The sequence below is a fragment of the Tachyglossus aculeatus genome, chromosome 25 (genome assembly GCF_015852505.1).
Source record: "Tachyglossus aculeatus isolate mTacAcu1 chromosome 25, mTacAcu1.pri, whole genome shotgun sequence".
Taxonomy (NCBI): Eukaryota; Metazoa; Chordata; class Mammalia; order Monotremata; family Tachyglossidae; genus Tachyglossus; species Tachyglossus aculeatus.
In genome coordinates this window covers 6,557,096-6,582,579 of record NC_052090.1, presented here as the reverse complement: position 1 = coordinate 6,582,579, position 25,484 = coordinate 6,557,096, and the positions used below count along the sequence as shown (strand labels likewise).

Genomic DNA, 25,484 nt, shown 5'->3' with positions numbered 1-25,484 from the left:
GCAAACTTAAGGTGCAACTATTAAATCCTCATGATAAAGCTCAGATCCAGGGTTGTCATTTCCCTTGGATGCTGTCATTTTTGAGGGGTAGAAATTGCGAGCTCCACCCAAACAGCTAATGGCGGGCAGTGGACACATGCTTCCTCTGAACCAGTGGGAAGTGATGTTGGGATCATTTTGCAACAGCTCAGAGACTCACTTTCTTCCCCAGGCATGTTTTCTATTGTCTGACACTTTTTTTATGGTGTTTATTAAGCGCTTACTCTGTGCCAGGTACTGTACTATGAGTTATATACAAATAATCAGGTTGGACACAGTCCCTGTCCCACATGGGGCTCACAATCTTAATCCTCATTTTACAGATGAGGTAACTGCGGCACAGAGAAGATAAGTGAAGTGCCCAAGGTCACACAGCACACAAGTGGTGAAGCAGCATGGCATAGAGGATTAACCATAGGCCTGATAGAAGTATTTATTGAAAGTTTACTGTGTGCAGAGCACTGTACTAAGTGCTTGGGAGCTTGCAGTATAACAGATGCATTCCCTGCCCACAATAACTCAGAAGGACCTGGGTTCTGATTCCGGGTCTGCCACAGTTCTGCTGCAAGACCTACACATCTCTGTGCCTCAGTTACCTTGTCTGTAAAATAGGAATTAAGACTGTGAGCCCCATGTGGAACAGGGACTGTGCCCAACCTGATTAACTGGTACCTAACCCAGCACTTAGTAAAGTGCCTGGCACTTAGTAAGTGCTTAACAAATACCATAAAAAAGGGACAGAGCCGGGATTACTAGGTCCTGTGACTCCCAAGACCATGCTCTATTCACTAAGCCACATGGTTAAAACTTGTCACAGTCTTAGGAAAAGTGTACACTTTCATCAATTGTGGGGAGCTGGATGAAGTGTTGGTATATAGCTGACCCTCTTGGCTTCTGGCGTGGGGAGAAAGCAGGAAGGAAAAGGTGGGGCAGTGATCTTGGTGGATAAAATGGACAGTGGCTTTACTTTCATGGCTAAATTTAAACTTATTTCTTGGAGATTCACCTTTTAACTCTTTCTTCTTGGGGATTTCCCCAGGGTTGTCTTTTGTGGAGAGGAAAATTGAGGTAAAGCTAAATTCTAGTGGAAAAATAACACCTCAATTGGGGGCATTTGCCCTCCACCTCTTCCCAGATCATGGTATTTGTTAAGCATGTACTATATAATAATAATAATAATGGCATTTATTAAGCGCTTGCTATGTGCAAAGCACTGTTCTAAGTGCTGGGGAGGTTACAAGGTGATCAGGTTGTCCCACGGGGGGCTTACAATCTTAGTCCCCATTTTACAGATGAGGTAACTGAGGCACAGAGAAGTGAAGTGACTTGCCCAAAGTCACACAGCTGACAATTGGCGGAGCCGGGATTTGAACCCCTGACCTCTGACTCCAAAGCCCGTGCCCTTTCCACTGAGCCATGCTGCTCCCCCTAGGAGATAATCAGTTAGAACCCAGTCCCCGTGCTACATGAGGTTAATAGTCTAAGTAGAATGGAGGACAGACATTTTGTCCCCATTTTACAGATGAGGAAACTGTGGCACAGAGAAGTTAGGTGACTTGTCTGAGGTCTCACAGCAGGCAGGTGGTAGAGTGGGTTTCGAACCCAGGTCCTCTGACTTCCAGGACTGGGTTCTTTCCACACTGATTCAGTACTTCAGTACTGATTCTAGTACTTAAGTACTAGAGAAGCAGTGTGCCTCAGTGGAAAGAGCCCGGGCTTTGGAGTCAGAGGTCATGGGTTCAAATCTTGGCTCTGCCAACTGTCAGCTGTGTGACTTTGGGCAAGTCACTTCACTTCTCTGTGCTTCAGTTACCTCATCTGTAAAATGGGGATTAAAACTGTGAGCCCCCCATGGGACAACCCGATCACCTTGTAACCTCCCCAGGGCTTAGACCAGTGCTTTGCACGTAGTAAGCGCTTAATAAATGCCATTATTATTATTATTATTACTTCCCAGTTTATGGGAAAACTGCAGATCTCCATTCCCCAGCTTCACACAACATCTGGAGGATGCTCTGTGAGGTGGTCATTAGGAGAGCATCTGGACACTGGTTCTAGGGCTTGTATGAAGCAAGCGAAGTAGACATATCCCCTGCTTTCTGGGCATTTCACCCTCAAGCAAAAATAATAATAGTGAAACAGTAGTGGAAAAATCCCGGGCGTGGGAGTCAGAGTACCTGGGCTCCAATCCCGGCTCTGCCATACGTCGGCTGTGTGACCTTGGACGAGTCACGTAACTTCTCTGTGCCTCGGTTACCCCATCTGTGAAATGGGGGTTAAGACTGTGAGCCCCAGCTGGGACAGGGACTGCATCCAAACTGATCCACCTCAGCGTTTAGAAAGTGCCTGGCACAAAAAAAGTGCTTAACAATATCATGATTATTAATGCCCATTTTTCAGTTGAGTCCACGTGAGCACAGTACCAGATGCATAGACTAAATGCTTAATAAATACCTTTAAAATAATGATAATTGTGGTATTCATAAAGGGCTTACTATATGGCAACCTCTTGGGTAGATACAGCACAATCAGTTCAAACATGTTCCCTGTCCCTCATGAGGCTTCTGTGCAGACCATAAGTAGAGGATTTGAGAATTTATTGTGCAGAAGGTAAATCCACCCAAATTAGCCCAAGCTCACCGAGCAGACAAGTGGCAGAGCTGGGATTAGAACTCAGATCCTTCTGACTCCTAGATCCATGCTCTAATCACTGGACTATGTTCACACTGGTCTTGGAGGTCAGAGGAAACACAAGATTAAATAGCTGGATCAGACCCAGGGCTAGAAAGGTAGATTAGGGAGCCATTTCCATGGAGGCAGCAGATGAAGTCATTCCCACGACAGAGAGGGTGTATAGCAAGAAGAGTGTCATAGTTTAGACACTCACAGTAAGGGAATGAGAAGGGGAAAAAGAGTCAGCCCATGAAATTGAGAAGGAGGTGTTGGAGAAGGAGAATGAGGTGAGAACTCAGTGGGGAAACTGAGATTTGATCTGGAGTGGTCACTGGTGTCTAAGGAATTTGAGGGAAATTAGGACAGAGTAGAACCGGTTGGATTTGGCTTTTAAGAGGTTATTGGTGACTTTGGAGAGCTTGGTCTCAGTGGAGTGAAAGGGTAGAAAACCATTTTTTTAATGGTATTTGTTAAGTGCTTACTCTGTGTCAGGCACATGTCTAAGCACTGGAGTAGATCCAAGTTAACATAGTCTCTGTCTCATGTCACTCTTCATGACCTTTGGAAAGAGGAAAGAATCCAAAATGCAGCCATTATTGTGCATTGTCTATCATAGGTGGAATTTAGCCCTTCTTTACTGTCTAACAAATAATAAGAGAATTGCACTTTTTTTGACCAGTTAATGAGAAAAGATCAGTTTCTTGCTGATAGTATGACTGGCTTAAGATCTTGGCCTAATTCTGGTATTTTCCTATCAGCAGCCTATTTAACTGAAATAAATTTGTTCTTAAGAGAACTAGGCTTTTTTTTTCCCATTGGAGACTGTTAAGTTTTAAAGCGATTTATCCTTTTTTTGTCATTTAAGTGATCAAAGCCCTTCAATAGCTGTGAGAAAATCATCAAACTTAACACTGAACTGTGGTATAGTTACTTGAAGAGGGAAAGTTGCTTAAGTTGGTCACGAATCAGCGTGGCCTATTGGAAAGAGCACAGGCCTGGGAGTTAGAGGACCTGGGTTCTAATCCTGACTCTGTCACTTGTCTGTTGAGTGAACTTGGTCAAGTCACTTAACTTCTCTGTGCCTTGGTTCCCTCATCTGTAAAAGGGGATTAAATCCTATTACCTCCTACTTCAATTGTGATCCCCAACTGGATGATGGACTGGGTCTAACCTGAGTATCTTGTATCTACTCCAGTGCTTATTAAAGTGCTTGGCGTATAGTAAGCACTTAACAAATATCGTAAAAAGAGAGTTGTGGATAAAGGAATTCCTTTTGTCATTAAAACTGGAAAAACTTTGGAAAAGCATATTACTCATTCTTATTCACATCAGGGATGGAAAGAGCAGAAATTACCATTGTTGGTTGGGTTTGAAGCCTAACGTTGGGAGCAGATGTCCAAGAATTCAACTATCAAATGATTCCTCCATGCATCTTTTTGCCAAATAATAAATCAATCAAAGTATGTATTGAGTGATTGCTGTTTGGGGAGCCTGGAGTAAGTGCTTGGGTGAGTACCATACAAGAGAGTTGGGAGACATGTGCTTTTGTTCACCTTGAGATTACTCTCTAGAGGGGGAGACAGACATCAAAATAAATCAAGGATGGCAGGGAATGTGTCTACCAATTTCGTTGTATGGTAGTCTCCAAACATTCAGTACCGTGCTCTGCACACAGTAAGTGCTCATTAAATACCATTTATGATGATGATGAAGTTTATGTAAGGGCTGTGAAGCTGAGGGTGAGGTGAAAATCAAGTGCTTAAGGGGTAAAGATCCAAAGGCATAGGAGACGCAGAAGAGAGAGGGAGTAGGGGGAATGAGAGCATAGTGGAGAAAGGCCTCTTGGAGGAGCTGTGATTTTTATAAGGCTTTGATGATGGGAATTTAAATGCTTGAGAGACTACAGTACAATAGATTTGATAGATGCAATCCCTGACCACAAGGAGCTTAGAGTCTACAGAAGCAGCGTGGCTCAGTGGAAAGAGCATGGGCTTTTGAGTCAGAGGTCATGGGTTCAAATCCCAGATCCTTGTGACTTTGGGCAAGTCACTTAACTTCTCTGTGCCTCAGTTACCTCATCTGTAAAATGGGGATTAAGACTGTGAGCCCCCCGTGGGACAACCTGATCACCTTTTAACCTCTCCATCGCTTAGAACAGTGCTTTGCACATAGTAAGTGCTTAGTAAATGCTATCATTATTATTATTATTACAGAGACTGTTGAAGGCAGAATCACGGGTTCAGTAGGTTATGGGTTGAATCCAGCAATGGGGTAACGTTTATGGTCGTTTTTCTCTCCCTCTGCTCGTTTGACAATAAAATCTGTGGATGTATTCTCCCCTCCCAGTCAGATGGAAAATGTATTTCTGCATATTTTGCTAGGAGAAGGATTGAATGTGATTTAAAAAGAAATCTGCTCTTCAGCGTCGTCAGGTCATACTCTTGATTTTCTTTCAGATCCCAACTGTAAACTAGAAGACAAGGCTGAAGATGGAGAGGCACTAGATTGTAAGAAAAGGCCGGAAGACAGCGAGGAGTTAGAAGAAGAAGCCGTGCACAGCTGTGACAGTTGTCTCCAGGTGTTTGAGTCACTGAGCGATATCACAGAACACAAGATTAATCAATGTCAACTGACAGGTAAACAATACTTATCACTTTGTAGCTTCTTTCACCATTCTAGTCTGGATTTTTTTTCCTAGTTCCCTCCTTCTTCAGGCCCCTTTTCCTTTCTGAATTGTTTTATTCCCTCTTTTAAAAGTCTGGGTAAGAGCACTAGCCCTCCTGAAGGAATCCTGTCTTGACAGTTTGCTACCAAATCTGCATCACGGTTTGAATTGAGATAGTGACTGTGTCACTGAAATTTACGTGTGTGTGTGTATGTTTGTGTGTCTGGCAAAGCCTGTGCTTGACCCATCATCCTTTCCACATTGTGCATAGACAGTGTGTGAACAAATCTTTGTTATGGGTTCATCGCAGTTGCCTTTGAGTTTGGGTTTACTCTTCTTGGCTTTGCCTGAATGTATCCACACAGAGGAATTCTGAGCCATTTGACCAGTTCCCTGAACCCCAGGAGATTGAATGATTCCCAGGCCCGTGTTCTTTCCACTAGGCCACACTTCTTCTCCTTGGATGCAGTTCTTACAGGGTTCTATCTTTAAAGACAACCCAGCAACAAAAGGATGGGAAGAGTGGGGCATTCTTGAGGAGTGTGGCACGCTTGCTGTTTTCCCTGAGTATTTGATTAAGTATTTTTCAAGCCCCAATCTTCCCTCTGTCACTAGGAAGCAGGGAAGGCTGGCAGCCAATAAGCGGCTTAAAATGTTAATAAAACACAACTCACTGATCCAAGCATATACATATTACAATGGACTGATGAATGAAAATGGGCTCCATTAAGTAAAATAAAGTAGCCCATATATTTTCAGTAGGACAGTGGTGTCAAGACGTGCTTAAGTTGGATAATAGTTGATCAGAAGAAGAACCGTTTGAGCTACTGAGAATCACTGGAACCCAAAGAGTTGATCAGTGCAAAGTGTATTAGTAGGAATAGTTTTCTGCAAGCAGAGCACTGTACTAAGAGCAGAGAAATGTATATGAGTTAAAAGGAAATAGGATCCTGAAAAGTGCTTATTTTCACAGTCATTGTGAAAGAAATTGTCTCTTGATAGTCCTTTTGCTTATCGTGGGGAGATAATCTAGCCTGCTGAAAAATTGGCATATTCTTGGGTGATCTGGCATTGTGTTGTCAAGGAATACAGTGCCTTGAGCATTTTGAAAGTTAATTAGTTGAATTTAAACTTGAGGGGAAGCCCTGAAACTCAACCTTGAAACACCCATTTATTACTTCAGTGGTGGAGGCCATTCTTGATCCAGGAATATTGTACCCAATCACGATACCTTGGGTAATTTACAAAGCAAGACTAAAAAAAATCCCATTGTTCCCTGAATTTTGTAGGTACAATCAAGGGGCTTGGCTCAAAAGTTCCAGATAATTAATCAACTCCCCATGCTGGAGGAGCTGTCTGGATTGAGCTCATGGATGTAATATTATCTTTGGGACGATCTCTGCAACTTAAAAGACATCCACGTAGATATCTTGCCATGGCTCTGAAAAGCCGGGGGCATAATCGTTGCAGTTCGATTTCCAATCTCAGGGAGCTAATCAAGTCCTTACACACTAGGTCTTTAATGGTGAGAGCCTCATAAGACCAGGAGATATTTCAAGAAAGAATGCGCAGGAGGCCAAGCCGAGATTTATTTGGGGTCAAGAGGCTAGTTTCTGGACAAGAAGTCTAAGTGGATATTGTCCCCGTTGCTTCGAGGGGCAGGGGAGAAGTAGGCGGGGAGGGGGAGCCTCTAGACTGTGTGCTCATTGTGGACAGGAATGTGTTATAGTGTACTCGCCCAAACGTTTAGTACAGTGCTTTGTACACAGTAAGCGTTCAATAAATATGAATGAATGAATGAATGAATTGGGGCAGAGTCTGAGGGTTCTGGGTAGAGGAAGGGAAGAGGAGCAGGAAGGTTAGGTAGGTACTAATGGTACAAAACAATCCAAAGTCTGTGTGGGTGAAGGGAGCCCTTTGGTCTGGAATTTTTTTTTTTTGAAAGATTGAGGCCATCTGGAAGCATTTTAACTCCAAAAGAAATGTGACGCCTTTACCCTTCTCCTGTGGTAAAGTTTCTCCATCTAGGTCAGGAGGTCTGACCCCTCCTTTCCACTCCTTCACCGCTCTCTGCCTGAGTTCGCTTTCTTTGGTCCAGGGCTGCCTCCTTCAGGCATGCTGTCTGGCCTACAGGGTGGGAGGATGGGCTTCTGTTTTGTGGGCCCACCCCTTTCCTAGCACCTCCATTTTTACTCCTTTGTGCCTTTCTGCTCTTTGTTGCTTTCCATTCATTCCTCGGTGGTTCTCGGACCCATTATTCTAGATGCCCTGTCTCCAATTTTCCAAGCGTTCCCCTTACCCAGAGTCTCCTCTTCCTTTCTTTCTTACTTCATTTTCTTTTGACTTTTATCATCCCACTTTTTTTCCCAGATCCTTTCCTACAACCATCCATCCAATCAGTCAATCCGTCAATCATATTTATTGAGCACTTACTGTGTACAGAACACTGTACTAAGCCCTCGGGAGAGTACAGTATAACAGAGTTGGTAGACATGTAACCTGCCCACAACAAACTTACAGCCTAGTGGGAGAGACAGACATTAAAAGAAATAAATAAATGATGTACATAAGTGCAGCAGGGTTGAAGGAGGGTTAGATAAAGGGTGCAAACCCAAGTGTAAGAGCGACGCAGAAGGGAGTGGGGAAAGAGGAAATGAGGGTTTAATCAGGAATGGTCTCTTGGAGGAGATGTGCCTTCAATAAGGATTTGAAGTTCTCAAGTTCTGAGTTCAGGGATCGAACAGTGTTAGGGAATATCAGGATTTGAACCTTTTTGAGGGGCATTTCCCCCTGGGTGGTTTTTCTAGTAACAATAACGCACAGAAGACCAAGTGCCCTATACATTGGGCCACACTGACTCTCTGCATTCACAGGGAGCTGGAGACGAGCAAGTTGTGGTGGTCAGGGAATGTGTATACTAGCTGTGTTGATTTCTGTTTGCCCCAGTGCTTAGTACAGTCTTCCGCACAGAGTAAGTGCTCAATAAATACCACTGATTGATTGATCGACTGGTCACAGAATCTTTCTAGGTTTGGGGAGCTTTGGCAGACTTCCACAAAATGACACGTGACACCATTACATCCCACTGTCTACCCATCCTCACGGCAGACTTCCACAAAACAGCGCATCATGTCAGTTCATCCCGCTGTTTACCCGTCCTCAAGGCAGACTTCCACAAAATGGTGCGTCACGTAATTACACATGAGACGTCACGCATGTCCCTCCATCCCGTGTTCATGAAGGCCATCAGTGATCTCCCTGGAGATTCGTTCCTGCTCACCCAGACTCTGACCCACCATTTCAACGTCTTCCAGAGGCGGAGGGATATGAGCAGCAGGAAGGACTAGAGAATGGAGGGCGACGGCGAGATTGGGTTCTTCAAGCTGTAGCGGAGATCCAGGTGGGCAGTGGGAGTTGGAGGGAAATTTCTTGGACCCTTTCAGAAGAGCCCTGATGAAATAAAATCTGTCTGAGGCATTCATTCATTCAGTCATATTGATTGAGCAATTACCATGTGCAGAGCACTGTACTAAGCTCTTGGGAGAGTGCAATATAACAGTAAACAGGCACATTCCCGGCCCACAATGAGCTTACAGTCTAGAGGACATTAATAATAATTGTGGTATTTGTTAAGCACTTACTGTGTACCAAGCTCTTTACTAAGCCCTGGGGTTGAGGAAAGATAAGCAGGTCGGACTCAGTCCCCTAGTCCCCTGTCCCATGTGGGGATTGAAGTCTGAGAGGGAGGCAGAAGAGATAACAGAGGCACAGAGAAGTTAACTGGCTTGCTCAGGGTCACACTGTAGACAAGTTACAGAGTCGGGATTAGAAGCCAGCTCCCTAAACTAGCAGCATGGCTCAGTGGAAAGAGCCCGGGTTTTGGAGTCAGAGGTCATGGGTTCAAATCCCGGCTCTGCCAATTGTCAGCTGTGTGACTTCGGGCAAGTCACTTAACTTCTCTGTGCCTGTTATCTCATCAGTAAAATGAGGATTAAGACTTTGAGCCCCCCGTGGGACAACCTGATCCCCTTGCAACCTCCCCAGCGCTTAGAACAGTGTTTAGTACCTAGTAAGCGCTTAATAAATGCCATCATTATTATTATTATTATTATTATTATTATTTCTCAGGGTCACACTGTAGACAAGTTGCAGAGTCGGGATTAGAAAACAGCTCCCTAAACTAGCTGTTTGGCTCAGTGGAAAGAGCCTGGGCTTTGGAGTCAGAGGTCATGGGTTCAAACCCCAGCTCCGCCACTTATCAGCTGTGTGACTTTGGGCAAGTCACTTAACTTCTCTGTGCCTCAGTTCCCTCATCTGTAAAATGGGGATTAAGACCATGAGCCCCACGTGGGACAACCTGATCACCTTGTATCCCCCCAGCGCTTAGAACAGCGCTTTGCACATAGTAAGCACTTAACAAATACCATTATTATTATTATTATTTTCCAGTAAAGAGCACAGACCTGGGAGTCAGGAGGACCTGGGTTCTAATCCCGACTCTGCCACATGTCTGCTATGTGACCTTGGACAAGTCACTTACCTTCCCTGGGCCTCAGTTACCGCATCTGTAAAATAGGGATTAAGAGTGTGAGCCTCATATGGGATAGGGACTGTGTCCAACCTGATTAACTTGAAGCTACCTCAGTGCTTAGAATAATGCTTGACACATAGTAGGCGCTTAACAAGTACCATGATTATTATCATTATTATTATTAAACCATACTGATTCCCATTCACAGAAGTAGGCTTAGGATTCCCTACAGTTCTCAAGGAAATCCTCAACAAGGCGATTATACTGTGACCTGGCCAAGTGGCATCCAATCCCCACCTCCGAGCCCCGCTCTAATAATCGTGGTATTTGTTAAGCGCCTACTACGTGCCAGACACCTTACTAAGCACTAGGGTGGATACAAGCAAATCGGGTTGGACACAGTTCCTGTCCCACATAGGGCTCACAGTCTTAATCCCCATTTTACAGATGAGGTAACTAAGGCACAGAGAAGTGAGGCAAATTGCCCAAGTCTACACAGCAGACAAGTGGTGGAGCTGGAAATAGAACCCATGACCTTCAGACTCCTAGGCCAGGGCTGTATCCACCAAGCTATGTGTTGCCAACTTGTACTTCCCAAGTGCTTAATACAGTGCTCTGCACACAGTAAGCGCTCAATAAATATGATTGATGATGATGATGATGAAGCTATGCTGCTCCCTCTTTCCTCCATATCTTGGGCCAGTCTGGTTTACCCTTTCCCAATTCAGAGCAGGAGACTGGCTTGGCTTGGGTTATCTAGTCTGTTAGCTTGTTGTGCACAGAGAAAATTTATCCTGAGCGTTATATTGTACTCTCCCAAGCACTTAGTGCATTCCTCTGCACACAGTAAGTGTTCAATAAATACCATTGATTGATTGATTGAACCCATGGGACGGTTTGGGCTGGATTGATTTCCATATGGACTCAGGTTTTCTCCTTCACCCATGACTGAGGATGGAACACAGCTAGACAACAGTACCGGTCCTGATGTGAACCCACATAATAATAATGATGGTATTTGTTAAGCGCTTACTATGTGCCAAGCAGTATTCTCTCCAAGGCAGCTCTGGAGTTGACTTCTATTCGTATCCATGATTCATTCATTTATAATAATGTCTTTCTCCCCCTCTAGACTCTAAGCTAGTGGTGGGCAGAGAATGCTTTAGCAGATATAGAGACTTCAGTTTTCTCAAAAGACCCTATTAATTATTTATGGTGAGCACTGAAATGTTTTTAAAATTTTAGAGAAATAGAATTGTGTGTGACCTAATAGATAATCTGAACCTTGGAATTACCAATTGGTATTGTGTGGTTGGTCTCGTAAGCTCGTTTTGGGCAGGGAATGTGTCCGTTTAAGGTTATGTCGTACTCTCTCAAGTGCTTAGTACGGTGCTCTCCAAACAGTAAGCGCTCAATGAATATGATTGATTGATTAGTAATAACAGTAGTCATAGTAATAACAGTAATAGCAGTAGTCGTAGTAATAGTAGTCATAGTAGTAATAAGAGTTTTCATGATGATAGCATGAACAGAAAAATGAAAATACAAATAAATAAGTGGATTAAGGAAATCAATATATACATAAGGGCTGAGAACTGTAAATATACAAGAACTCAGGGGGATGATGGGGGTTTTTATGATTATCTTGTGGTATTTATCAGGTGTTTACTTTGTGCCAGGCACTGTGATAAGCACTGGGGTAGACCCAAAACAATCAGATTAGACCCAGTCCCTGTCCCACATAGAACACACAGACTAAGAGGAATAATTAATAATTATGGTATTTGTTAAGTGCTTACTATGTGCCAAGCACTGTTAGAGCAGTGCTTGGCACATAGTAAGCGCTTAATAAATGCCATTATTATTGTTATATTCTAAGCACTGAGCAGATGTTTAATTCCCATTTGACAGATGAGGAAACCGAGGCCTAGAAAGGTTAATTGAGTCACCCAAGGTCACCCAGCAGGCCGGAGGCAGATCTGGGAGTAGAAGCCAGGTTTTCTGGCTCCCAGGCCTGTACGCTTTCCTCAAGACTTCTCCGTGCCAACTCCTCATCCTGGTGGGTGGGGGAGATGCAACAGAGAATAATAATAATAATGATAGCATTTATTAAGCACTTACTATGTGCAAAGCACTGTTCTAAGCGCTGGGGAGGTTACAAGGTGATCAGGTTGTCCCACAGGGGGTTCACAGTCTTCATCCCCATTTTACAGATGGGGTAACTGAGGCACAGAGAAGTTAAGTGACTTGCCCAAAGTCACACAGCTGACAATTGGCAGAGCCTGGATTCGAACCCATGGCTTCTGACTCCAAAGCCCATGCTCTTTCCACTGAGCCACGCTGCTTCTCTGCTTCCCTGCCGATTGTGGGCAGGGAACGTGTCTGTTTATTTTTATTTTGTACTCCCCCAAGTGCTTAGTACACTGATCTGCACACAGTAAGTGCTCAATAAATATGATCGAATGAATGAAGTTGATAATGATGGTATTTGTTAAGTGCTTACTAGGTGCAAAGCACTGTTCTAAGCACTGGGGGGATACGGGGTAATTAGGTTGTTCCATGTGGGGCTCGCAATTTTAATCCCCATTTTACAGATGAGGTAACTGAGGCCCAGAGAAGTTAAGTGACTTGGCCAAAGTCACAGAGCTGATAAGCAGCGGAGTTGAGATTAGAACCCATGACCTCTTACTCCCAAGCCCATGCTCTTCCCACTGAGCCATGCTGCTACTCAGATGAATGAATGAACGAACGAACTGGGGAACACAGGGCAGCAGATGGGAGACTACCAGATGAGGTAACTGAGGCCCAGAGAAGTGAAGCGACTTGCTCAAGGTCACACAGCAGACAAGCGGCAGAGGCAGGATTAGAACCCAGGTCTTTCTGATTTCCAGGCCCGGGCTCAGTCCACTAGGCCTGGCTTTGCTCTCTCTCCTAGAGGTTGTGGGCTTCAGGATAACCCAATGCTCCAGTGTACTGGGTTCTCTGCTGCTGAGGACTTATTATCAAAATAGACATTTAAACAGGAAAAGGACAGAGGAACCTCTCATTTCGCTAATCCGCAAACCCTATCATTTCTCAGCAGTCTCTCCAGGGAGCCAGGGAGGGTGGGGGAATGGGAGGGGCCTTATCGTACTTCTCAGCCAAGATTTAATAGCAGGGTGCTACCACGAGGGCCGAGATGACTAAGACTTCATTACGCTTACAAAATAGGCTCTGAAGCGGCGCAGTAAATCATCAAAACGAAGCTCCGCTTTCCCGATAAATGTGTAAAAATGCATTTGCTAGTGCAGCCCCCTCGTCATTTTTAATCATAACTCTTCCCCCTCCTGCTAATTTGCAAAGATCAGTCATCGCCGAGGGGTTTCCCCAAGTTATCCGTACATTATCAGGCTGATTCCCATTTCAGGAAGAAAGTCTTCCTCATTTTAATTGAATAGCATCTCTCCTCTTCTCCCTCTGAGGTCACCCCTTAGCTTCTCCTTCAGGTGGTCAGCGTATGGAGGTAGGAGTCTGTTTCATTCATTCATTCAGTCGTATTTATTGAGTGCTTACTGTGTGCAAACAGCCATACTAAGCGCTTGGGAGAGTACAATGCAACAACAAACAGACGGGTACATGTCCCGATTGTCGATTATCCCAGCACCAAATAAGGACGTCTAAGAATCGGGGAGCAACGTAAACCAGGCTGATAAATAGCAGTCAACAAAGAGCTGGAGAGCTGAAGCTGTTTATTGTTGTATCGTACTTTTCCAAGTGCTTAGGATGGTGCTCTGCACACAGTAAGCGCTCAATAAACACGATTGAATGAATGAATGAAGACTGTAGACTACTACCTAAAATGTCCAGACTATAATATCGTTATGGGCGGGGAGCGTGGGTACCAACTCAGTTATGGTGTACTCTCCCAAACACTTAGTACAGTGTTCTGCACACAGTGAGTGTGTGATAAATACAATTGATTGATCGATTGAAGATAATTTATCATGAAATTCTTTCAAGAGTTGTACGCAGTTTAGCTAACTGATAGTGAGCCAAGGTTCTCCGGACGCATTCACTAGGTTGAAGTAGGGAAAAAAAGTATATCTTTCTTGAACCATCCTCAGTCTTTGGCTTTAAAATCTGTCTGTGTCATTCATTCATTCAGTCGTATTTATTGCACACCTACTGTGTGCAGAGAACTGTACTAAGAGCTTGGGAAGTACAAATCATCAAAATAGAGAGACAGTCCCTATCCAACAACGGGCTCTCCTTCCCAGGTGGTAGTGGCCAGCCTTGCATCTTGATCCTCTGCTACCAATCAATCAATCATGTATTTATTGAGCACTTAGTGATGATGGTAAGTGTCAAACTGTTCTGAGCACCGAGATAAATAATCATGTTGGACACAGTCCCTGTTCTGCATGGGGCTCACAGTCTTAATCCCTATTTTGCATATGATGTAACTGAGGCACACTGTGAAGCACAGAACAGAAAATGAGAGACTACCAGATGAGGTAACTGAGGCCCAGAGAAGTTAAGTAACTTGCAGACAAGCAGTGGATCAGAATCAAGGTTCTTCTGATTCCTGGGCCCGCGCTTTATCCTCTAGGCCATGCTGCTTCCTTAATTGCACTTATTGGGAGAGGACAGTATAATAAAGTTGATAGGGGTACTGTCTGCCCCCAAGAAGCTAAATCCCCCATCAATCCAACCATCAGTAGTATTTATTGAGCCCTAATTGTACTAAGTATTTGGAAAAGCTGCATGGCTCAGTGAAAAGAGCCCAGGCTTGGGAGTTAGAGGTCATGGGTTCTAATTCCAGCTCCACCACTTGTCAGCTGTGTGACTTTGGGCAAGTCACTTAACTTCTCTGTGTCTCTTACCTCATCTGTAAAATGGGGATTAAGACTGTGAACCCCATGTGGGACAACCTGATCACCTTGTATTCCCCCCAGCATTTAGAACAGTGCTTTGCACATAGTAAGCACTTAATAAATACCCTCATTATTATTATTATTATTAAAAGTTCCATTCAATAGAGCTGCTAGACACAATTTCTGTCCTCAAAGACCTTACAGCCTTTCAGATGCGTAGAGACAGTACTGAAGAAGGAATAGGAGAGAGATGCCCGCTTAGTTCACAGAGGTGCCAGGAGAGAGTGTCAACTACTCTCACCCACACCACCACCTCACTGTCTTCCCCCTTCTTCATAGCCCAGATAGCCTTACATGCATCTCTTTATGGACACACAGAGCAGCACAGGCCTAGTGGACGGAACCCAGGCCTGGGAGGAGGAAGGATCTGGGTTCTAATCCTGCCTCCTCCACTGTCTGCTATACAACCTTCGGCAAGTCACTTCACTTCCCTGTGCTTTGGTTACTTCATCTATAAAATGGGGATTAAGAGCATGAGCCCCATGTGGGACATGTCCAACCTGATTAGCTTGTATCTACCCCAGCACTTAGAACAGTGCTTGACATAATAATTACAATAATAGTAGCATTTATTAAGCGCTTACTATGTGCAAAGCACTGTTCTAAGCTCTGGTGAGGTTACGATGTGAACAGGTTGTCCCACCTTGGGCTCACAGTCTTTGTCCCCATTTTACAGATGAAGTAACTGAGGCACAGAGAAGTTAAGTGACTTGCCCAAAGTCACACAGCTGACAAGTGGTGGAGCCAGGATTTGAACCCATGACTTCTGACTCGAAAGCCTGGGCTCTTTCCACTGAGCCACACTGCTTCTCTCTCTATATATATATATACATAGACTATGCATATGTATATAGTACATATACATACTATACATATACATATATATACACATATACATTACTACATATAGTAAGCGCTTAACAAATGCCATCATTATTATTATTGTTATTAACATCAGTATTCCTTTCCCATGGGCCTGCTCATTGCTCAAGCAGTGGGAAGGATTGGGTTAAAAAAAGAGTAGGAATGCTAACTTTTTTTTCGGTTGCTTAGGTTAAAGCTCGGGCAGGACCATCTTGGAAATCTTGCAAAGATGGATAATCCACTTTTCCCTAAAACTCAGAGGAGAAGGGGCATGGGTGTCTAGGGACAGTATTCTGAATGAAGCATATAGTCCCACAAATTTACGTGAAAGTATGTATTCATGGACCCGATCTTGTTGGATCCAGGAAATCTTCCTCATCTCCCTCTCCCTCTGTGCTACCCATGTGCTTGGATCTTTACTCTTTAGCACTTGATATTACCCTCAGCCCAGCATCACTTGTGTTCATACCCATAATTTATTTTACTTTCTCTCTCCCCCTCTAGACTGCAAGCTCCTAGTGGGCAGGGAATGTGTCCACCAACTTTGTTTTTTGTACTCTCCCAAGTGCTTAGTATAGTGCTCCGCAAACTCAGTAAATCCTGTTGATTGTTGGATTGGCTGTTGTCTTCCAGATCAACAAGAAATGCATGAAATACAGGCCAGTCTCTAAGATTTTGAAAATTTTTATTCAATTCATTCATTCAATCGTATTTATCGAGCACTTACTATGTGCAGAGCACTGTACTAAGCACTTGGAAAGTATCACAGTCTAGAAATAATAATAATGTTGGTATTTGTTAAGCGCTTACTACGTGCCAAGCACTGTTCTAAGCACTGGGGCAATCAGGTTGTCCCACGTGGGGCTCACAGTCTTCATCCCCATTTTACAGATGAGGTAACTGAGGCACAGAGAAGTTAAGTTAAGGTCACACAGCTGACAAGTGGCAGAGTCAGGATTAGAACCCATGACCTCTGACTCCCAAGCCCGCGTGCTCTTTCCACTAAGCCACGCTGCTTTTGTTGCAACTGTAATGTCTGATGTTTTTATATGAATACTTTTTTCTCGATTTTCAATCAACCTATCAATTGCATTGATTGAGTATTTACTGTGTGCAGAGCACTATACCAAGCACTTGAGAGAGTTCAATATAACAAAATTGGTAGACACACTCCTTGCCCACAATGAGCTTACAGTCTAGAAATGAGCTTACAGTCTAAAGAAGAGCTAACACAGTTCTGGTGTATTCCTAAGAGTGGTTTCGTTTCCTAAGTTTAAATTTTTTCTTAAAAAAGAGGAATCATCCTTATGGGTGCTGAACCGCCCTGTAGATACCATTGACTGGCCTCTTCCACCCGTCCCTCCTTCCACAGGACTCTCCATGTTCTAGTCCACCAACCAGCGGATGTGGAAGAAAGGAATTTTTACTTCATATGATATCCTCGCCACCCCTGTCCCAGTCTTTAAATCATTACTCTGTCCCAGTTGAAAATTTCAGGTCATTCATTCATTCAATCATATTTACTGAGCGCTCACTATGCAGAGCACTGTACTAAGCGTTTCAGTTGTGCTCCCCTCCACATACAAACCAAAGGAAAGCAACATTGCCTAGGGAATAGAGCAAGGCCTGAGAGTCATTAGGACCTGGGTTCTAATTCTGGCCCCGCCACTTGTCTGCTGTGTGACCTTGGACAAGTCACTTAAGTTCTCTGGGCCACAGTTACCTTATCTGTAAAATGAGGATTAAGAGTGTGAGCCCCATGTAGGACAGGGACTGTGTCCAGCCTGCTTAAATTGTATCTACCACATTGCTTAAAGCAGTGTTTGACACTTAATAAGAACTTAACAGATGCTATAATTATTACTAAAGAAAAGTTTCCCTGCATTTGCACCCACCCTCTGACGTGGTGCAGTAAGGTTGTCCATTTTCCTTCTTTGGAGGTGGGGTCCATGAACCCTCTTGACCATTGTGGTTCAAATCAGCCAGGCCACAATTCCCTATCTCCAAAGCCCTTCTAAAACAAACCTCCTGCAGGAAGCCTTCCCTGATTAAGTCCCCATCTGCCCAGGTCACGTCCACCCACTTGCCACCTTTAGCATTAACGTTTACATACGTGCATATTTCTACCTTCTGGGCGGACCGAAACGGCGTCGCAACCACACTTTTCCAAGCACTTCGAATGGTGTTCAATAAGTTCTATCGATAGATCGATCGGTCATCCCCCACAAGCGATCTGGTTCTAGGTGAAGCTGCGTGTTTAAACCGAATGGCTCCATGGGGAAAGGAACAATGGGAGAGAATTTTTTTTTTTGTATTAGGTTCTTTTCAGTGCATTGCTTCACACGAGGGAATCTGGCTAGAGAATTTCTTACATAGAAAACAACCATACTTTTAAGTTCTTTGCCGTTCTTCAATTCGGTCTGTTTTTATTACCCTCCCAAAGTGAATAGCTGTGATTGTCAAGGAGATACATATTTACGTACTTAAGGGTTTGGTGGAAGCTTGGAATGTATGGATCCATGGTGCCTCTTTTAGGGAATAAAATGTTATTTTCGACAACCACTGGGCTTCAGGGGTGGTGAGACGACCAGTCTATCGCACGTGTAATGGCTCAGTTTTATGGTTTCAGGTTTCAGTGGAACAAAATAAAAAAAAGTCTCAGGGAGGGTTTCTTTCTGGAATCGTGAGTGCCATGGAACTGGATTTCCAACTGGGTCATCGATGATCACAGATGGCAATGACAACAGTCAATTTGGCCCCACAGGGAGATGCAGGAATTAAGGAAGGACTCCAATACGGGATGAAAAGAGAGCCCCGGGTTTGCCACGCGGGCAGTCATTGGAGCTTTGCGAGATGAAATGAACTCTCTCTGGGGACCCGTGGACTGTCTTATAGACACAGTGCATCTCCAAGTTATTCGTACATATTTCTGCACAGTCAGACTCCATTTTCATGTACAGACCAGGTCCGTTAATGAGACTTAAGCAGTAATAATAATAATAATAATTGCGGCATTTAAGTGCTTACTATGTGCCAGGCACTGTGCTAAGCGCTGGGGTGGATACAAGCAAATTGTGTTGGACACAGTCCCTGTCCCACATGAGGCTCACATTCTTGATCCCCATTTTACAGATGAGGTAACTGAGGCCCAGAGAATAATAACAATAATAATAATAATAATAATAATAATAATAATGGCATTTATTAAGCGCTTACTATGTGCAAAGCACTGTTCTAAGCGCTGGGGGGTTTACAAGGTAATCAGGTTGTCCCATGTGGGGCTCACAGTCTTAATCCCCCTTTTACAGATGAGGTAACTGAGGCCCAGAAAAGTAAAGTGACTTGCCCAAAGTCACACAGCAGACAAGTGGCAGGGCTGGGATTAGAACCCATGACCCTCTGGCTCTCAGGTCTGTGCTCTATCCACTAGGCCATGCTGCTTCAAGATACCAAGCGCTTAGTACAGTGCTCTGCACACAGTAAGCGCTCAATAAATACAATTGAATGAATATGTGCAAATCTGTAATTGAATTTGCTTCCTTATAGTAAAGTCTGTCTCCCCCCTCTAGACCGTAAGCTTGTTGTGGAAAGGGAATTTGCCTGTTTATTGTTGTACTTACTCTCCTAAGTGCTTAATACAGTGCTCTGTGCACAGTAAGCGCTCTATAAATACGATCAAATGAATGAATACATGAATATGGCATAAAAGCAGGGGTGACTCAGATGCATTTTTATGCCGGTAGCAAAAGCCCAGTCCCCTACCAAAATGGCTAATTACTGAAGAAAGCTGTCAGCAGTATTCTTTTTCCATAACCCTCCATTTCTATTACGAGGTCTAAGGCCAGAGATAACCTCATCAGGGAATGGCGTAGCAGCCCTAAGATCCAAACTCTTGGATAAGGTCCAGGAGTGGAGGAGAGCTGCTCCAATCCCAAGCCCTCAAGGATCTATCCCGTTCTACTTCGAGTAATCTGATGGGAATTCTTTGAGTTCTCCCCTAAGAAGCAGTGTGGTTTAATGGATAGAGCCCGGCCTGGGATTCAGAAGGACCTGGATTCTAATCCCTGCTCTGCCACTTGTCTGCCGTGTGGCCTTAGGCAAGTCACTTCACTTCTCTGGGCCTCAGTTCCGTCATCTTTAAAATGGGGATGAAGATTGTGAGCCTTATGTGGGACAGGGATTGTGTCCAACCCAGTAAGCTTGTATCCACCTCAGCGCTTAGTACAGTGCCTGGCAAATAGTAAGTGCTTAAGAAATACCATTATTATTATCATTACAATGAATTTGAGTGGGTCTTTGGTGTGAAAATCTTCGAGCTCACCGAAAGGGCTGAATAGATTTTTGACTTGAAGACAGATGTAAGAGCTTGAGGAAAACCTGTGATTGAACTTCATTTTAATCAATGGGAGGAATTCACAGATGGGTGTTATCGTAGATTCTGACCATTTCGGAGAGCATTTACACCTTCTATATGAAGCGGTTGGGATGGGAACTACAGTAGTAGTGCGATTTAGAAGAAATAATTACTATAAAATCTGTTCAGCACTTTCTTTGTGACCAATACTGTTCTGAGCACTGAGATAGATGAAACTTAATCGAGTCAGACACATCCCTGTTGCACATGGGACTCGCGGTCCAAGAAGGAGGGATAACAGATATTGAATCCCTATTTTACAGATAAAGAAACTGAGGCACAGAGAAGTGAAGTGGCTTGCCCAAGGTCACTCAGCAGGCAAGCAGCAGAGCCGGGATTTGAGCCCAGCTCTTCAGACGCCCAGACCTGTGCTCTTTTCTCTAGGCCACACTAGTCTGGCCTTTCTCCCCCTCTAGACTGTAAATTCGGGGTGGGCAGGGAATTTGACAGTTTTATTGTTGTGTCCCAAGGGCTTAATATGGTGCTCTGCACACAGTAAGCATGATTGATTGATTGATTGAGAGTCAGATGAGTCTGGTTCTAATCCCTGTTTTGCCATTTGCCTGTTGGGTGACTCTGGGCAAGTCACTTAACATTTCTATTCCTCAGTTTCCTCATCTGTTAAATGGGGATTCAAAACCTACTCGCCCACTTTAGACTGTGAGCCCCATGTGGGACATGGATTGCATCTGACCTGATCGTCCTGTATCTATCCCAGTGCTTAGTCTAGTGCTTGCCACAATTATTAATGAATTAACAAATGCCACAATTATTTTCATTAGTAGTAGCATCCTGTAGCCAGGGAAAATCTCATTCCCCTAGATGGAAAAATGCATGAAATAATAATGAGCATTTCTCAGTCAGAACGAGGTAGTGAAGCACATGTCCTTGTATAGGCGCTTGCCTGGAAGAAGCATAGAAAAAGCTTGCTCGTGGCGAATTTGCCTCTTCTCTATTACTCTTTTGCTGAATGAAAAACCCTTGAGTGGATGAAACAAGATTTTTGTAGCACATTTGCTCTCTTGTAGACTTGCAGAATGAACTTGAGATTGCATTCTGTTTGAACCCAATAACATCGTCAATTTTGAAAATTAATTTTCCCTTCCAGTTAAGGGTTCACCCATCGCATCCGCAGAATATTATCGACTCTCTCTGGTGACTAAATAAAACATCTGTACGTTCCGGTGGATGGAAACAGAAGACTGTAACCTGTTTTCTATTCATTTAAATAGCTAAATATTCATTAAATGAAGGTGGCCACTTGTGCGCACACATACTGTACTCATATGGAAAATGAAATTGCAAAAGAGTGTTGGAAAATACCTTTTTTCATTTTCTTTTTTCGTGGTGATGGATGGAGATCCAGGTTCTCACTGGTGAGATTTCACTGGGATGTATCCATAGCAATATTCCCTCTAGCTCGTTGTGGATAGTGAATGCAACTACTCTGTTGCATTGTACTCTCCCAAATGCATAGTACAGTGCTCCACACAAAATAAATGCTCAGTAAATACAATTGATTGATGACAAGAGACAATCGGCTTAACGGAATAGGGAATAAGAAGACAGGGCAAAGTTATCTAAGAGCTTGCTGAACTAAGTGTTAACTGCAGAAATCTTGAAGAAAATGGAATGGTCACCAAGGTTTTATATTTTTGCTTGCCATTTGGTGGTCTGCCTTTGGACAGAAATTATATTGTTTACATTTTAACCCTAAGAAATTAACTCCAGAGTCTCAATCTTTAAAAAACATAAGGGAAATCCACTTTTCCCGTGCATTATGGAGCATCCCATTGTAAATGATGGCATAGTTTGCAGTCATAGAGACTGCAAATTGATTGCGGTGCTAGTGGGTTCTCCTCCTCATTTCTGCCAGTCATGTTTCCTCTGGGCAGTGGGTGCAATTAGGTAGTCGGCAGTGTGGCCTAGTGGATACAGCATGGGCTTGGGAATCAAAAGGTCATGGGTTCTAATCCCAGCACTGCCACTTGTCTGCTGTGTGACTTTGGGCAAGACACTTCACTTCTCTGTGCCTGTTACCTCATCTGTAAAATGGGGATTGAGACACCAACTGTGTCCAACCCGATTTGCTTGTATCCACCCCAGTGTTTAGAACAGTGCTTGGCACATAGTAAGCACTTAAGTACCTTAATTAAATACCATAATCAGGAGGCAGAACATAACAATGGGCATACAATCATTTCATAATAATAATTATGGCATTTATTAAGCGCTTACTATGTGCAAAGCACTGTTCTAAGCGTTGGGGAGGTTACAAGGTGATCGGGTTGTCCCACAGGGGGCTACAGTCTTAATCCCCATTTTACAGATGAGATAACTGGGGCACAGAGAAGTTTAGTGACTTGCCCAGAGTCACACAGCTGACAATTGGCAGAGCCGGGATTTGAACCCACGACCTCTGACTCCAAAGCCCGTGCTCTTTCCATTGAGCCACGCTGCTTCTCTGTTTCATGTTCGAAACCCAAGTATAGCCAAGTAATAATAATTATTATTATTATAATGATGGTATTTGTTAAGCGCTTTCTAAGCACTGGGGGAGATTCAAGGTTATCAGGTTGTCCCACATGCAGTTCACAGTCTTAATCCCCATTTTACAGATGAGGTAATTGAGGCATAGAGAAGTTAAGTGACTTGCCTAAAGTCACATAACTGATAAGTGGCAGAGGCAGGATTAGAACCCATGACCTCTGACTCCATAGCCGCTCTCTTTCCACTGAGCCACGCTGCTTCTCAAATAATAATAATAATTTTTATAATAATGATAGTATTTGTTAAGTGCTTACTACAGCCTAATACAAGGTTATCAGGTGGTCCCACGTGGGGCTCACAGTCTTAATCCCCATTTTACAGATGAGGTAACTGAGGCACAGAGAAGTTAAGTGACTTGCCTAAAGTCACATAACTGATAAGTGGCAGAGACAGAATTAGAACCCACAACCTCTGACTCCAAAGCCTGGGCTCTTTCCACTAAGCCATGCTAAAGTGACCACAGCATAGTGCACACACTGTATACCTTTGGTCATCTGCCACTGTCAAGTTATATTTTCTCTATCCTCCTAAGCTTAAGGCATCCTCACAGAAAAATGACTTTGGATTCACTTTTGCTCAGAAACCCGAAGGTGTAGCCTTGTCTCTGAGTGAAGGAAGGTCAGAGGGACATTCTCTTCTCTCAGTGTGAATTCCTGGAGAGTGGCTAGGTCGACTAGAACCAGTCCTCAAATCTTCAGCCCAGAGATTGAAACTTCTTCTCTCTAGAAAGGGTTTGCATTTGTTTGTCATTAAGGGCACTGGTTAGACAGTCTTTCTGATTATACCAGGATTTGATTTTCAGTAAATTCTCCTTAGCCTAACACATAAACTTTCTGCCTTGCGTTTGAAAGCTATTGAGTTCAGAGCCTTTTGGAGAATGGAGGGAGGCTGTGGTTTAAAAAAAATCCAGTTGTGTATATTTTTAACAGTGTCAAATGACCAGTTTCCGATGCCTAATTTTCTCTATTATAAGTATCTGTTACTTGCAAATATTTATTTCCTTTGTTTCCAAGAACAGAAACAACAAAAATTCTATGTTGACCCCTGTGAAACTGTATTGCTAGAAGCTTTATTGTCTTGAATTTTGGTTAGGGGGTTCTTACATTATCCTTAGGGAGGATTTAAAAATATTTAGCCGGGATGGTTTGTCCCCTGCCTTCACTCTTCAGTTCAGACTTTTTGAACAGTAAGGTCATTAGTTCATCCGTTCTGCCTTTCCTTTTTACTGCGTTCACCTCTCAACTTCTTGACTGGGAGATTTCTCTCACTCACGTTCTCTCCTTCACGCACCTGCAGGGCTGTAGTAATAATAATGATGGTATTTGTTAAATACTTCTATGGGTCAAGTACTGTTCTAAGCACAGGGGTAGCTACAAACTCATCAGGTTGGACAAAGTCCATGTCCCACATGGGGCTCCCAGTCGTAATCCCCATTTTACAGATGAGGCCCGGAGAAGTCAAGTGACTTGCTGAGGTCACACAGCAGACAAGTGTTGAAGCCAGGATTAGAACCTAGGTGCCTGAGATAAGTTTCCTCCCCTCCCAAACAGGCCAGCCCCAGGCCTTCATTAAGAGCCTCCCTCACAGGCAGCTAAATGGAGCAAGCTTTTTTCCCAATCACTCCCTATCCCACAAAAACCTTATCTAAGGCACAATTCCTCCCAGAGGTCTTCCCTGACTAAGCCTTCCTTTTCTTGTCTCCCTCTCACTTCTACGTCCCCCTACTTGCTACTTTATTCATCCCCCCCCAACCCAGCCCCACAGCACTCATGTTCATATCCATAATAGATTTATTTGTATTAATGTCCATCACCCCCGCAGACTGAATGAACAATGGAATTTCCTGCAGCTCTGGCCTATTGCCCGGGGTCACTCTGCAGGTGGGAGCACAGATTCATTCATTCATTCAGTTGTTTTAATAATAATAATGTTGGCATTTGTTAAGCGCTTACTACGTGCAAAGCACTGTTCTAAACCCTGGGGGGGTACAAAGTGATCAGGTTGTCCTTGTGCCCTTCCTGTGTGTGGAGCACTGTACTATAATAATAATAATAATAATAATAATGATGGCATTTATTAAGCACTTACTATGTGCAAAGCACTGTTCTAAGCACTGGGGGGTACAAGGTAATCAGGTTGTCCTACGGGAGGCTCACAGGGTTCATCCCAATTTTACAGATGAGGGAACTGAGGCCCGGAGAAGTGAAGTGACTTGCCCAAAGTCACACAGCTGACAATTGGCGGAGCCGGGATTTGAACCCATGACCTCTGACTCCAAAGCCCGGGCTCCTTCCATTGAGCCACGCTGCTTCTCCCAAACACTAAACACTTGGAAGGGTACAATACAACAATAAACAGACACATTCTCTGCCCACAACGAACTTCCCTTTGATTAAGCACTTAGTACAGTGCTCTGCACACAGTAAGCACTTAGTAAATACGATGGAATGATTGAATTCCCAGCTTTGTGGCATGCCATATCCCTCAGAAGACCCAGGCTCAGCTCCAGGAAGTCAGGACTGGGAAAGAACCCCCAGACCTGTAGGGAGAATAACAGGGGCAGAAAATCACCCCATCACATGCTCTCTTCTCCTATTCCTTGCCCCCAAATTCTTTGGGCAGGAGGGAGGTTACTGCACCACCTGTGGCTCTGGGAAAGCCCATGTCCCAGAGCCGGAGGTGCTAATAGTGCCATTAGCAATAGCTAATAGCTCCCTCAATTAGCAAGTACTAATTGTTGGGGGATTAGATTGTTATTGGGGAGATGTCCTGAGTGATCAGTCCCTGCTGGGCTGAGGGAGTGTGTGGTTTAGTGACTGGGAACTCAGGATGGGG

General features: G+C 43.9%; 1 protein-coding gene across 1 annotated transcript in view; it reads left to right on the top strand.

The window, feature by feature from the left end:
- ZNF521 (zinc finger protein 521) overlaps nucleotides 1-25,484 on the top strand; it is a 375,462-nt gene that overhangs the window by 44,618 nt on the left and 305,360 nt on the right. The window contains exon 3 of the mRNA XM_038766760.1: nucleotides 5,169-5,348. Within this exon, the coding sequence (XP_038622688.1) occupies nucleotides 5,169-5,348 (180 nt within the window). The remainder of the gene's footprint in view (nucleotides 1-5,168; nucleotides 5,349-25,484) is intronic.